The sequence below is a fragment of the Lacerta agilis genome, chromosome 2, assembly GCF_009819535.1.
Source record: "Lacerta agilis isolate rLacAgi1 chromosome 2, rLacAgi1.pri, whole genome shotgun sequence".
Taxonomy (NCBI): Eukaryota; Metazoa; Chordata; class Lepidosauria; order Squamata; family Lacertidae; genus Lacerta; species Lacerta agilis.
This window is the reverse complement of record NC_046313.1, coordinates 22,555,850-22,569,271: the sequence shown is the minus strand read 5'-3', so window position 1 is coordinate 22,569,271 and position 13,422 is coordinate 22,555,850. Positions and strand designations below refer to the sequence as shown.

The window sequence follows — 13,422 nt, the reverse complement described above, 5'->3', positions numbered from 1 at the left end:
AACCTATGTGGGATCCATGCTATGGTGAAGAGCCCTGAAGTGAAAACATATTTTGGAAATGTACAGGAACTGTACATGGTATGCTCATGCAGTCTGGCAAGATTCTTCGGGGAAACTGTGGGACTTTCTCTCCACTCCGTATAAGAGTCAATGCTTAAGAGTCAATGCCATTTGACCTCTTGTGAATTGTAGAATTGTAGATTTGGAAGTGACTCAAAGGGTCATCTAGTCCAACCCCACAATTTTTTTAAGGGGTGCTTCAAAATTGAGGGAGAATTGGTCTTAACAGCAGAAATCCTGACCAGTGTTTCAGGACTTATCGAGTAGGGGCAATACTTTGAATTCATTCTTCTGATTTCAGTGTGGTACGTGATACTGGAATCCATCAAGATATGAAGCAAATTTCTTCCAAGGATTTAAGCTCACATGGGAAAAGGGGGTGCAACATGTTCAGAGCTTCCTGGAGGACATCCAATGGTTTAACGATTTCTGGGCTGGTCTTGGGTGGATGCCGTGTGGACCCAGCAATTTTTCAGTTTTTGTTTTAGGTCTAGGATTTCATCTCTCATCACTGCTATCTACCTCAGTTCCTGAGACTCCAATCCTGCAAAAGTTAGTTCAGGTACCACTTGCCCTATATAGTCTACTGTAAAAACAGATGCAAAGAATTAATTTAACTTCTCTGCAATCTCCTTGTGCTCCTTTAGCACACATTTCACTCCCTTGTCATCCAAAGGTTCAGCTGCTTCTTTAGATGGTCTCCTGCCTCCAATGTATTTAAAGAACTTCCTGTTGCTGGTCTTAATGTTTTTAGCAATGTGCTTCTCAAATTAGTTTTCTAGCATCCCTTACTGTCTGCGTTTACTTTTTTTTGTTTTGGGAGTATTATTATTTTTTGTACCCAGGATGTAGAGATTCGGCAAGAAAGTAGAGGCTGTTGGGACCAGAAGGCAATAAGGTTAGTTAATATTCCCAAGTTAGTCACACCCTTAAGCCACTGCTCTAGATCTGTCCCCTAGACTCCTGGCTGCCATAATAATATTTTATTATTATACTGTACTGACTTTACACAAGGCTTGCATGAAAAGAGGTCTTGGGTTTAATTCTGGCATGTCCTGTTAAAAGGAACTTGTAGCGTTGATGGAAAAGATCTCTGTCCGAAGTCTTGGAGAGCTTCCTTCAGAGCAAACAATGACCCCACAGCCTGTTTCAGTGCAAGACATCTCTACATATATTCCTCTGTATGTGGTTCTCGTTATAAAGCAGGTATGTGTCAAGGTTCAGGGAATCCTATCCCTCTCCCGGTGGCAGCCAGAAAAGCAGATAAACACCAAGAGTCCTTACAACATAATTTATTCAGTACTCACGGAAAGAGAAAATGGAATGTAGACCCTATTCAATAATGTTGTTGCTCTGAGTAAAGCCCAACCCCCTCTCAGGGGCAGAGGAAGGGGGTGCAGTGGGGGCATGTCGCCCCAGGTGTCAACACTGAGGGGGGTGACAAAATGCCGGGTGGCACTCACCGCGGGGCCTGCAGTGTGCCCGAGCCACGCGTATCCTGGGAGAGACGCGGTGGCTTGGACGTCCGCAGGCTTCGTGCTGCCCAAATGGTCCACCCACTGCCCCCCCAGCTGTAGGATGGCTGAGTGGGAGGAGGCAGGCAGACTCCAGAGGCCCTGCAGTGTTGCCCTGACCCTAAGGGTGGCTCTGCCTGGCCCTGGGCATGCTGCCCCCGGCGCCTGAGCGGCTTCCTCCGCCACTCCCCCTCTGTCTCTTTTATCCTACATTATCCCTGCGCTGGCTGATCTGGGCTTTCTGCCTCCGAGTTTTCTGTTCTACTAGTCTTGTCAGCTGTCCCTCCCCCGGTGATTCTTCTTCCTCCAGTTCTTCTCCCAGCTTTCCCCCTCTGCAGTCTCTGAAATATGTCCTTCTGCAAACCACTGTTCCATATTGATACTGTCCTCCTGTTCTTGGGGAGGTTCAGGAGGGGGGGCGGCCCCCACCTTGCCTCCTCAGTCCAGCCCCATACAGTATGACATGGTCCATGGGCTGTCAGTTGCAGAATGGAAGGCTACAACCAAAGGAAGAATACAACAGACCATGGAACCAAGGGAGACTCAGAAATCTGTTTAGGCAACAAGGTCCAGTTACGACAACAGGGGTCTTCTGAACCTAGGATGAGGATGCACTGAGTGAAAACTGAGATCCATCAACTTAAAAGTTCAAGGATGCAATTTTCAGACAAAAAAATTAGAAAATTGGTCTGATCTATCTGTGTGCTTAAGAATGAAGAACGAAGTGAGATAGGATGCAAAATAGTTGGAAGAAATATATTTATATATTATTTTCTTTTTTAAAAAATACGCTAGCTATCACATCGTTATCTCTAAGTTACAAATCCTCTTTCCAGATATGCAGAACAATTTTTAAACATATTTTCAACATGAAATGATTAGTTGAAAAGAACTGAAAGTAACTAAACGAAAACAAGCCATAAATTTGAGTGTGATAGGCCTTACATCTTTGTAATCTCTAGTAGCAAATAAATCATTGATCAACAGAAAGTGAAAGCAAATAAAGTGCCTTGCATAATGGCTTTGGCAAAGCTAGCTACTTTTTTCAAACTCTGTTCTGTGTAAGAATTATTCTTTACATATTTTATGGGGAAACCAAAATATTTTATTAGAAATTGCAAAAGAAAATTCTGAGAAAGCCTACATCCCCACAAATAAACAAAAATGTGAAGTGGTTTTATTAACTTCTCTTTGTACAATCAAAAGAGCTACTTGAATGAGATGTGGGCCTAGGGTACACTTGGCAAATAGACTACCCAGCTATGCTGCTGCACACAAATAAATTATTTTGCAATTCTTTAATTTACTGAATTGTACATTAATCCAAAAGACAGTCACCTTGAACAATTCGAAATTAATGTGCCCAAATCATAGGACTACAAGGTCCTGAAGCAGTTTTAACTCAAATAATCTGACTCCGTGGCTTCCGTGATAAAGCAACTTTGAAATTCTTATCAACAGGTATCCTCCACTTTCAGTATTGATGCCGAATATTGTTAAGCATTCTTTTTTAAAAATACAAGGGCACAAACTTCTATTGTTTGCAAAAAAAGAATTTTTTAAAGGAGATGAATAATATCAGCATTATCTACTAAAACAAGAATACGAGCTAGACTGAAGTCTCGATGAAGTATCAACGAGTCTGTTCTTCCGTTTTATGATTTGAGGATACCAGGTCCGTAACTTGTGCGCCTTGAAAACTGCTGCAAAGTCAAGAGCAGCCATTGCAACAGATTGTTAGATCTGGGATTCCATTGAGATTCTACTTAAAGTCACCAGCGCTCTCTCATACGGCACCTCGATAACATTGACTTGGTTAGAGGTTTTGGCCGACTCTTCAGAAATTTCAGAGTGGATGATTAAAGCTTCAGCACTAAAGGAGCGGGCTCTTAGTCCTAATCTTGGTGCTGGTGCTGGTGCTGATGAAGAGGAAGAAGATGATGACGTTCCAGGTTCTCCATCCACCGCTTTTTCCAAAGTGGTGTATTCTTGCTCCTTCCTGTCTAGGTGCTTGGCACTACAATAAGGAGCATAAACCTCGGTGGTTTCTTCAAATTGGAGGCAGTTGACTTTGTAGTACTTCTTCTTCATTTGCAGGACGTCATTGAACCGGTGCCCCCAAAGGATTTCTCGAGGCACATATGAACTCCTTGACTGATGGGATGTCCCCGTTGAATCTCCAGTGTAAACAAACGTAACCAGGATCTCAAAGTTGTCTTTAGCAAGAGCCTTCCTGTCCAGATCATACAATGGGCTGTCCTGGTTAATTTCGTGGATAATGGTCACTGGGGTTGCAACAATGATCTGGTCATTTAACAGTTTTAAGTCCTTGTATTCCATTGTCATCCTTCCAACTCTGTCTTCCACGTACCGCAAGAGCTGGGCTCTCACTGTGCCTTCTACCATATGATTAGGGCGGAAATCACCTATCCGCCACATCAAACAGAGTTTGCCATCTCTTAAGCCTACCGTGGCATGATAGCTGAAGCGGATGGTCTGAGCTCGCTTCCGGGCAGTGGCCATTTTGGCTAAGGCAGCACCGATGATGAATGTGTCAATGATGCAGCCTAACACTGACTGTATGATAACTATCACGATTGCAACAGAGCACTCTTCAGTGACACAACGGGATCCATAGCCTATGGTCGTTTGGGTTTCAAGAGAGAATAAGAATGCCCCCGTGAAACTATGGACGCTGACAACACAAGGGGTCGTTCCTTCATCGAGTGATAAATCACCGTGATGGAGTGCAATCAACCAAAAGACCAAGCCAAAGAACAACCAGGAAAGGATGTAGGACAATGAGAAGATCACAAACATATGGCGCCATTGAATGTCCACTAATGTGGTGAAAATGTCGGCCACATAGCTCTCCCACTCCCCAAAGATGTGCTTGAAGTACACATTGCAGCTTCCGTCTTTCTGGAGAAATCGCTTTTGCATTCTTTTAATCCCAATCGAAGTTGTGTCTTGGTAGCTGTGTGCATGTCTGAGTTTATTCGTTTCCACACTTAAAAGCTTCTCGCCAGGCTCAGCCATGCTTCTTTAATCTGTGCTGTGTGATTAATTCAGAAGGTGCAATTAAAGATGCCAATCACCAGCTGGTCTCGCTCTTGTTCTCTTCATTTATAACCTGCAGATGAAACCAAAGAGAAGAGATTTCATATTTTTGCCTCTTAAGTAAATACAAAAGCATATATAACACTGTCAGTGTGCGTGGTTAGCATGGATGAGGAGTGTGCACTGCTGCAGATTGGGAAATTCTACGCTTACTGCTGAATGAGAAGGCAAAATGTACAGCATGACCACAGGTTACAGGCAAGACGTTGAGTTTCTTAGTGCTCCCCTATGTTTTTTTCTACCTATGAATTGAAAAGCAACACAGCAGACAAAGGCGTGGGCTAGAAACCTTTCTCCATTGTGTGCTAGATTTCCATCTGCAGAAGTCTTTGGTTGGGGGGTTGGATGGGAGGGTGTTGCAAATGGAGATGTTCAGAAGTGGCACCCCCCTCCCTACATGTAATTTGAAGCGGTACACTCCATGTACCACCTCATTCACTCAGCTCCATTCAGCATATCCAGCCCATATGGGGAACCTTTCAGGGGCCCAGGGTGGAGCAAACAGCCACAAGAGGCTATGCTTTCTTGTCTGGCAGCTCTGTCTGCTCCTTGTAGCTCCCATCACCCTCGGGAGCATGGCCCAAAAGCCATTGATGGTGGCAGTTCACAACAGATTGATTTATTAAATATGTATACCACCCTTCATCCAAGGAGCACAGGACAGTTTATGAGATAAAAACACAAAAATACCTGACATAGTAACAAGCGAAAACAATAACTCCACACACAGTTTAAAAGGCCATAGGTTGTTTAATGACCCCCAGGCCTGTTCTATTACATCAGCCACAGATTAGCTGCCCTAAGTGTCACCCATGAAAATCACAAGTGAGCTATCATTTTTTCTACCCAAGCAGCAAATTGGAAAGGCTCCGTCCTATGAGGCATATAGTACATCTCATTTAGGATGTGCTAAAAAACAAAGAATCCCTCAGCCACGCAAATAATGACAGCCGTGCAAAGACAGTTTTCCAAAACACTTTAAAGCCTAGCATACTTTCCTTTTACTTTTTTGGTCGAAGAATGGTTGTGACATATGGTGTCGTATCCTCAGAATATGGCCTTCATTAAAAAACACAACATTCATGCTTCCAAAAATACTTCTTGGAACGCAGTTATTGGAAATATTCATATGACTTGCTGTAACTGCAGCTTTAAAACACCCCTCGCCATTTCCCCCCCCCTCGTGTTTTTTTTCATCCATTGCTCTCTCATGAACCGACATTTTAATACGCTGTCTTTGAAAAACAAACAGCAATTGTAAAGCGCCGTGGTGATTTAAGGAGCTGCACATTAAGAGGTGTGAAAAGGAAGTGCGCTGCAACCGAAGGCCAGAAATCTCCCGTTTAAAAACATGCTTGGGGTTATAATTTGTCCCCCCCCCCTGTATTGATTAGGTCAGACAACAACTCATGTGAGAACTGCAAACAAATGTAATGCTGGCTTGAACCACAGCTAAAAGGAGTAATTGTCTTGGAAGGGAATCCAGGACAAGGCAGGCAATAATATGGAAAGAAAATCTCAAAATAAGTATTTATGATGGGCTTTTCAAGAATGAAAGAGACTGAGGGCCTCTCCAGACTGCTGCCTTTTTTGTGGCTCTATTCTGCAACATGTTCTTGGCACAGTAATATTGCATCAGTAGTGGATTTATTCTGCCTTAGTCTGCTATGCTATGTTGCTTCAACGCTACCACATTCTTGTTCTCCAGAGCAGCTAAAGAAGGACCAAAATAAACCAAAACATTTTGTTTTGGTTTTGTTTAAAAAGTTATGTGATTTCAGCAGGGTATCAACTGGTTGGAAATGAAACAGTGTGGCCACCCCATAATTTTGCAGGGGCGAACAGTACTGAGAGCAGGATCATGTGTCACAACCCCAATGGAATCAAGAGCACAGAGCGTCTTGAATGCGCAACAAGGAGAACATCTCGAGGAGCCCTTAAGTACATGAGTGTCAACTCAGACCCTCCAAGTGTCCCTAATTTCCAGGGACAGTCCTGGATCACAGTTTCTGATTTGATCCTAGATTTTCCCTATTTTCATTGGAGAAATGTTGGAGGGTATGTTTGGCGTTAAGAGAACCCTGAGTCAAGAAGATAAGTAACTTTACACCCTTTAGAAGATACCTGGATATGGGAGGTTTTTTTTTTAAAAAAAATGTTGAATGTTTTATTATGTTTTTATATAAGTTGAAAGCTGCCCAAAGTGGCTGGAGCAAGCCAGTCAAATGGGTGAGGTATCTATCTATCTATCTATCTATCTATCTATCTATCTATCTAAATGTTCAAGGTGGGTGCACGGACACGAAGGCCTTGCTCCGTAACTGCTTGACCGGTTGCCTTCAAACACAACATTCCTTGGCCATATGGGAAGGTTCTTAGGTACCTAGATTGCAAAAATATCACACCTTTCCCAGGTAGATCCGTGAATTTGTGCAAAAAAAAACCCCACCGCCCTTCGGTGGACGTCAAAGCAACACACGCTTTTCAACAACAGTCTTCAGAATAGGGTGGGAGGGGGAGCAGAACTTGAGGTCGCCTCAGCCAATAGGCTGTTGGTGGGGGAGGGGCCGAATCAACCTTTAGCTACCACCGCCATAACAACTCCTTGCCTCAGGCTCGGACAATTCCCATTTTGAAATGGGAGCAACAGACACGAGAGTGTGGAGGTGACGGAACAAATCACAGCACAGGAGTTCAACAGAACAAGCGGAGACCCAGGTGAAACTCGGGGGGGGGGGGACCAGAGAGAAGGGAGGTAGGAGATCAACACAGTTTCAGAGTGACCACGGAGAGTGCAGGGGAGGGGAACAAATCACGCTGCGTGAGTGGGAGGAAGACGAAAACGGGGGGGAGGGGAACTGAGAGGAGGCACGCAGAAGTTCATCAGGATAAGCTGTGGGAAACCAGGCGAAAACGGGAGAGAAAGACTGAGAGGAGGCAGGCTTAAGTTCATTGGGATAACGTGTAGGAAACCAGGCGAAAACGGGGGGGGGGGAGACTGAAATGGGGCACACGGAAGTTCATGGGGATAAGCTGTGGGAAACCAGGCAAGAATGGTGTGGGGGGGGGAGCCACAGCAAGGCGTGGCCGGGCCAGCTAGTAAATAATAAAATTGTTGTTGTTTTTTTGTTATAGAATAGAGTGTCTCTATTTTCATCGGACAAATCTTGTATGCCAACTGCCTTGGGTGTTGGGGTCCAATGAGCACTCGTCAAATCATACAACATCTGAAATAAATAATATTACCAGTTCATATTTACAGTATTTTTTAAATCTGACAGCACTTATGACTGTTGGGGTTCATTTACAACATGGTGCACAGTCAACAAACTGATCAGATCCATGCTTGCAGATTTGGCCTAAGTATATGATGGGGAAATCTTGCATCAGTGTCATGAAATGCAATATTGAGGTGACTCAGCAACTAAAGGGGGGCATCAAAGCTTCTCCTTGCCTGACACGCCATTTTGCATAAGGCTTGCTCTGCCTAAACTGATGTCTGAGTAGTGGTCTCTTGAGGATAAACCCTCTCAAGAGTGGACAGCACAGTGGGGTGATAACCCAGAGCTGCTCTCTTAATACCAGTGTCACTGCAGCTTACCTAGATGGTGTGGAGACAGGCTGGTGGCAAGTTTGGACTGTGCAGCTGCACTAATAGCAATGAAAAATTGGCTCTGCTGGTTCGCCCAAATAGCCCTGACCCTGCAGTGTCCAGATAAATAACTGTAATGCCAGTGTTGAAATGGCAGCTCTGTGATGCCTCACCAGCAGCTCCTGCACCGCTTGCTCACAATAACTCTGGTATTATGGGATATATAGGGTAGGCATCTATGCATCATGAAAATGGAGGAAATGTATCACAAAAAAGGAGAAAGGAGGGCACATATCTCCCTTGGGAGGTTGTGGACTCTCCTTCCTTGGAGGTTTTTAAGTGCATGTTGGATGGCCATCTGTCATGGATTCTTTAGCTGAGATTCCTGCATTGCAGGGGGTTGGACTAGATGACCCTCGGGGTCCATTCCAACTCTAAGATTCTATGATTGATTCTATGGCATTTGCAAAACATATGCATATGCTGATTGATATGTATAGATCAGGGCCAGAATTAGGTTTGATGAGGCCCTAAGCTACTGAAGGTAATGGGGCCCTTTATATGTCCAGCTGTCCTTTGTCAACAACAAATTGTCACTGTTTTTTGTGTGGAATAGATGCTATATGGTAATTTATGGACCTAATAGGTATCTAAAGCCATTTGCCACTGTTGCTGTATGTAGATTTCATTTTATTTGTTTATCTTATATTTTGGAAATGTATGTCCAGGTTTTTTTTTCCCCTTTCATTTTTTTGGGGGCCCCCAAGAGAGTGGAGCCCTAAGCTATAGCTTGTTTAGCTTATATGTAAATCCAGCACTGGTATAGATAGAATCATAGAGTTGGAAGAGACCACAAGGGCCATCCAGTCCAACCCCCTGCCAAGCAGGAAACACCATCAAAGCATTCCTGACAGATGGCTGTCAAGCCTCTGCTTAAAGACCTCCAAAGAAGGAGCCAGTTTAGAAACAATTGTAAGGATTTACTTATTTTTGTTGTTGGTGTTGTTTGCATACTGCCCTTCACCCAGAGATCACGGGGCAGTCTGCAACATAAAATTACAAAATAAAACACAAAAGAGAAAATAGAAATTCAGTACATCCCACTGTAGGGAGGACTGTGAACAGGCAGCCTGTGTACCTGCATATGACTGATGGATCACACCGTGATCCCTGCCCTCCCTTCTTACAGTTCTTTAAACTGGATTTGGACCAGATAGCCCCTTCAAACAAGAGAGCTGTCTACTGAAATTGAGTCCTCTGTTCCTCTGTTCTGTTCTGAAAGGAGAAAGACTACATGAAGGGAAGGCTCATGAAGATTTGTTGTTTGTGGCATGTACATGAAATGAAATGACTGGTCTGGGTGCACTGGGAGTTGTTTGCCACTCTCTTCCAGTGTGGTGTGGTGGTTAAGAGCAGTAGACTCGTAATCTAGTGAACCGGGTTCGCGTCTCCGCTCCTCCACATGCAGCTGCTGGGTGACCTTGGGCTGGTCACACTTCTTTGAAGTCTCTCAGCCCCACTCACCTCACAGAGTGTTTGTTGTGGGGGAGGAAGGGAAAGGAGAATGTTAGCCGCTTTGAGACTCCTTAGGGTAGTGATAAAGCGGGATATCAAAGCCAAACTCTTCTTCAAACCCTTCTTCCGCTCTGATCTTGACCTGGGTGCTGCTGTAGGGTCTGCGGCAGCACTATGATGTTGCCCTCAAATCACCAGTTTAGAACTGGGAGAGTCTGTGTAAAACCAAGCTGCTGTGCTGTCTTGAAAACAGAAACATGTCTTGGTCATGGAAGCATTGTCATTGGAAAAGGCCTTGACACAGACCTGCAGTTCCTGTAAAGAGCCATTGTGATGCCATTGTCTAGTCACCGCAGAATTTTTCAAGAATCTGGGCATAGGGGGAAATTGAAGAAAGCAGCACACAACCTATGTTCCAAAGTATTTCTGTTCTGAGAATCTGATTAAATAAATTGAAAAAAAGAAAACAGCCTGGGACTTTGCTTGAAATGGGGGGCTTTCCCTCTGTAATCTCCAAAGCATGCAATGAATTCAACTCAAGCTTTGGTTTAGTAGTCGCATCACACTTTTGCACTACTCATCAGTGAGGGTTTGGAATGAGCTTTAGTGCTTTTTGTTTATTGTTTTATCCTTTCCGAGTGAAGTTGTGTAACCTTGCGAGACTTTCTGTTCTGAGACTAAGAAATGTGCAGAGCTGGAACATTTTGACCTGTTTTGAAATTGGACCATCCACTAGTTACTCATTTTCAAGAAAAATAAATTTGTTTCAGCAGGCAGCATCTCAAATGAAACCCTTTCTCTGATTGGCTATATGTGAATGTGAATTTAGTTTTCACTTCCCCAGGTCTCTATGGAACCAGCAACTGTGCTCCAAAGACTTCAGGTATGTATACACAGATACACACTCTGTTCTGTGTGTGAGGAGATAAACTTTTGCTTTCATGGGGCCTGCTGACATTCCATTGAGATCAGTGGACCTAGGAGCTCAGTGCCCTTTGACTCCATTGACTTAAATGGGCTCCTCCCTCTTCTGAAGGTGCCCAATGAACTTAGAAGTCTCAAGCTTTGCACCCATTTGGTCAATGTTTACTTCCAGTGGGATTCATATTAGCTGTAAAAGGTAAAGAAAAGTCTACACTAGAATGACAATGTTCAAATTGTGGAATTCCTCCTGGCCTTTGGGAAATGCATCTCTTTAAAATGGCATCTGGTAGCATGGGTTTTTATGAGGGATGGTGAACTGGGGCTTAGCATCTGATCCGAAAAGACTGGATCTATTGCTTTGTCCCTTTTGGTCATTGCATTTGGTTTTAATAAATGACACCATGAATTTATGGAGAGGTGAAATGTGCAGACTTGAATTCAGAGATGTCTTCTACTGAAGTCCTCTATCCCCATCACATGCTATTCCGGAGACTCCACCAACCCTCTGAGATGGATTTTCGGGAGGTCTCAGGGCTGTACTGGGAAAACCCCTGTTGCTTGAGCAAAGTTCCGCTCATCTATCTCTGAATTCATCCAACAGTTTACATGCCTAAGATGAACAGAGATAATAAATTGCATAAGAAGTTGTCAAGTTCCCTGTCCTTGCATGGGGAAAATAAAAATTACAGAGCTAGAAAAGCCACTAAACATGAACTCCTGCACTGAGGCAGGCATCTCTACTCAATGCAGAACACAATTTTGTAGCCTATGTGTTACATAGATTGATTATCTAAGATAGGTTTAGGGAAACTTTTCCAGTCAAAGGACCACTTTCCCTTGTAGGGACCACATGCCAATGTGGGGTGAGGCCAGAGGCAAAAGTGGGGAGAACAATGAATATAAATTTTCCTTTTGTACTGTAGACTAGTTTCGACACACATGGCGACTCCCCTGTCTATCCTCCAGCAATCAAGCAAGATGCATTATCAGAATTCAATGACACATTCGAGCCAGGCAAACACTCAAGAAAGTGTGAGGCAAAGGCTGTGGCCTTGAAAGAGAGAGTGTGGTCTGGGAGGGGGCATAGCCTGGAGAAAGTCCCAAGGGCCAGAGAGACCTAGAGATTCCCCACCCCTGATGTAAAGCATCCTTGACAGATGCTTATCTCCTGTGTTTCCATCTTCACTTGCTGCTCTCTCTAGACACTCCTCTTGACAAAGCCTGTTATCTCCATGCATGATCTTAATTTTCATTTTTAGATGCATATTGTTTGCCACTGCAGCCCCAGATGACCACCTTGGTATGCAAGATTCACTGACGCATTCCGGTTATTGGAAATCCAATGACTATGGAACCAACAGTTCATATCTAACAAAAATATAGATGCTAATGAATGGAAATATAGATGATGGCAGATACAGATACCATAGATGCTCATGTATGAAATACCTGCCACTTGCACCACCCACCATTTACCCTGTACAGATTCTGGTTGAAAACAATCTTGACAGCTTTGGCCTTGTCACCATGTAAAGATATGGTGGCTTTACATGGAGAGCTACAATAACATGGGAAATGAATTATTGCAACACACACACACGTTTTTCCCTCCCTGCCTTCCTTTGCAGTAGGACTTTGCTTAGGACCCTACATACAGTGTGGCATATGTATGGTGTGTACACAGCTTTAAATAACCATAGCACTTTTTTCCATTGGAAGCTGGGAGTGCAATCATGCTATTCTTGCATTGGGAATATAGATAAATTATAAAAATTAAGATTAGGAAAGAAGCCCACACAAGAATGCTAGATTTTGTAGAAAACAAGACAAGCGAGATAATAATAATAATAATAATAATAATAATAATAATAATAATAAATTTATACCCCACCCAGGTTAGTGGAATGTAAAATGTAATGTAAAATGTTAGTGGAATGTAAAAATGGTTTGCACCCTATATCCTTCTATAGTGAGTTTTTGTTGCTCTCTTCTCCATACATGTATGGACCAGTTGTGTAATTTCTTCCATTGAAGGAGGTCCTTATATTGCATGTATAAAGGGTGGCAACAACTTCAAGAACCAGTGGGGAGATTTGGGGAAAGGAAACAGAGAACTCAGTTGCCCCTTTATTTTGAAATTTTGCCTTATTCTTATGTGCTTTGAAAATAGATCAAAGCAAAGTACAATAGTTTGAACATGGGAATATAAATATGCTTGAAATGAGTTGGAATCTATGTTTAGTAGGAGCAAAATACTACTTGGATTGGTCTCAATAGAGACGCCTTAATATGTCAATATAAAAGTGTTTATTAAACATTTGAAAGACAGACATAAATAGCACAGAGCAGGAGGCTGTTATGCAGACTTGAATGTCATGCAACGGTGCTGTCATCCACACTAGAACAGCCTACAGTAACATTTAATTCATCTAACTGAACCAGATCCTGTAAAAAAAGGAGGAGGTGGTACTTGGCCAATGATGATTGACAGAAGGATGGGGGAGTCCACAGAAGATGACTGCAGCTGGTTCCTTTGGCAGTCAGATCCATGGCCTCCAAAGGCAGAAGGGACCATTGCTCTCAACTGATTTGACCTCCTAAATTAGATGGGACGTGAAGATGTAGCTACCAATTTCTGCATTAAGGTCAGAAGTGGAGACTGACAGCTTATGATCCTAAGCATCTTTACTTGCAGAA

General features: G+C 43.3%; 1 protein-coding gene across 2 annotated transcripts in view; it reads right to left on the bottom strand.

Moving 5' to 3' along the window:
* Nucleotides 1-2,724: 2,724 nt before the first annotated feature.
* Nucleotides 2,725-13,422, bottom strand: part of KCNJ16 (potassium inwardly rectifying channel subfamily J member 16) — a 46,718-nt gene continuing 36,020 nt past the window's right edge. For both annotated transcript variants that reach the window (XM_033138920.1, XM_033138919.1), the window contains exon 2: nucleotides 2,725-4,707. In XM_033138920.1, the coding sequence (XP_032994811.1) occupies nucleotides 3,312-4,613 (1,302 nt within the window). In that variant the 5' untranslated portion in view covers nucleotides 4,614-4,707 and the 3' untranslated portion in view covers nucleotides 2,725-3,311. The remainder of the gene's footprint in view (nucleotides 4,708-13,422) is intronic.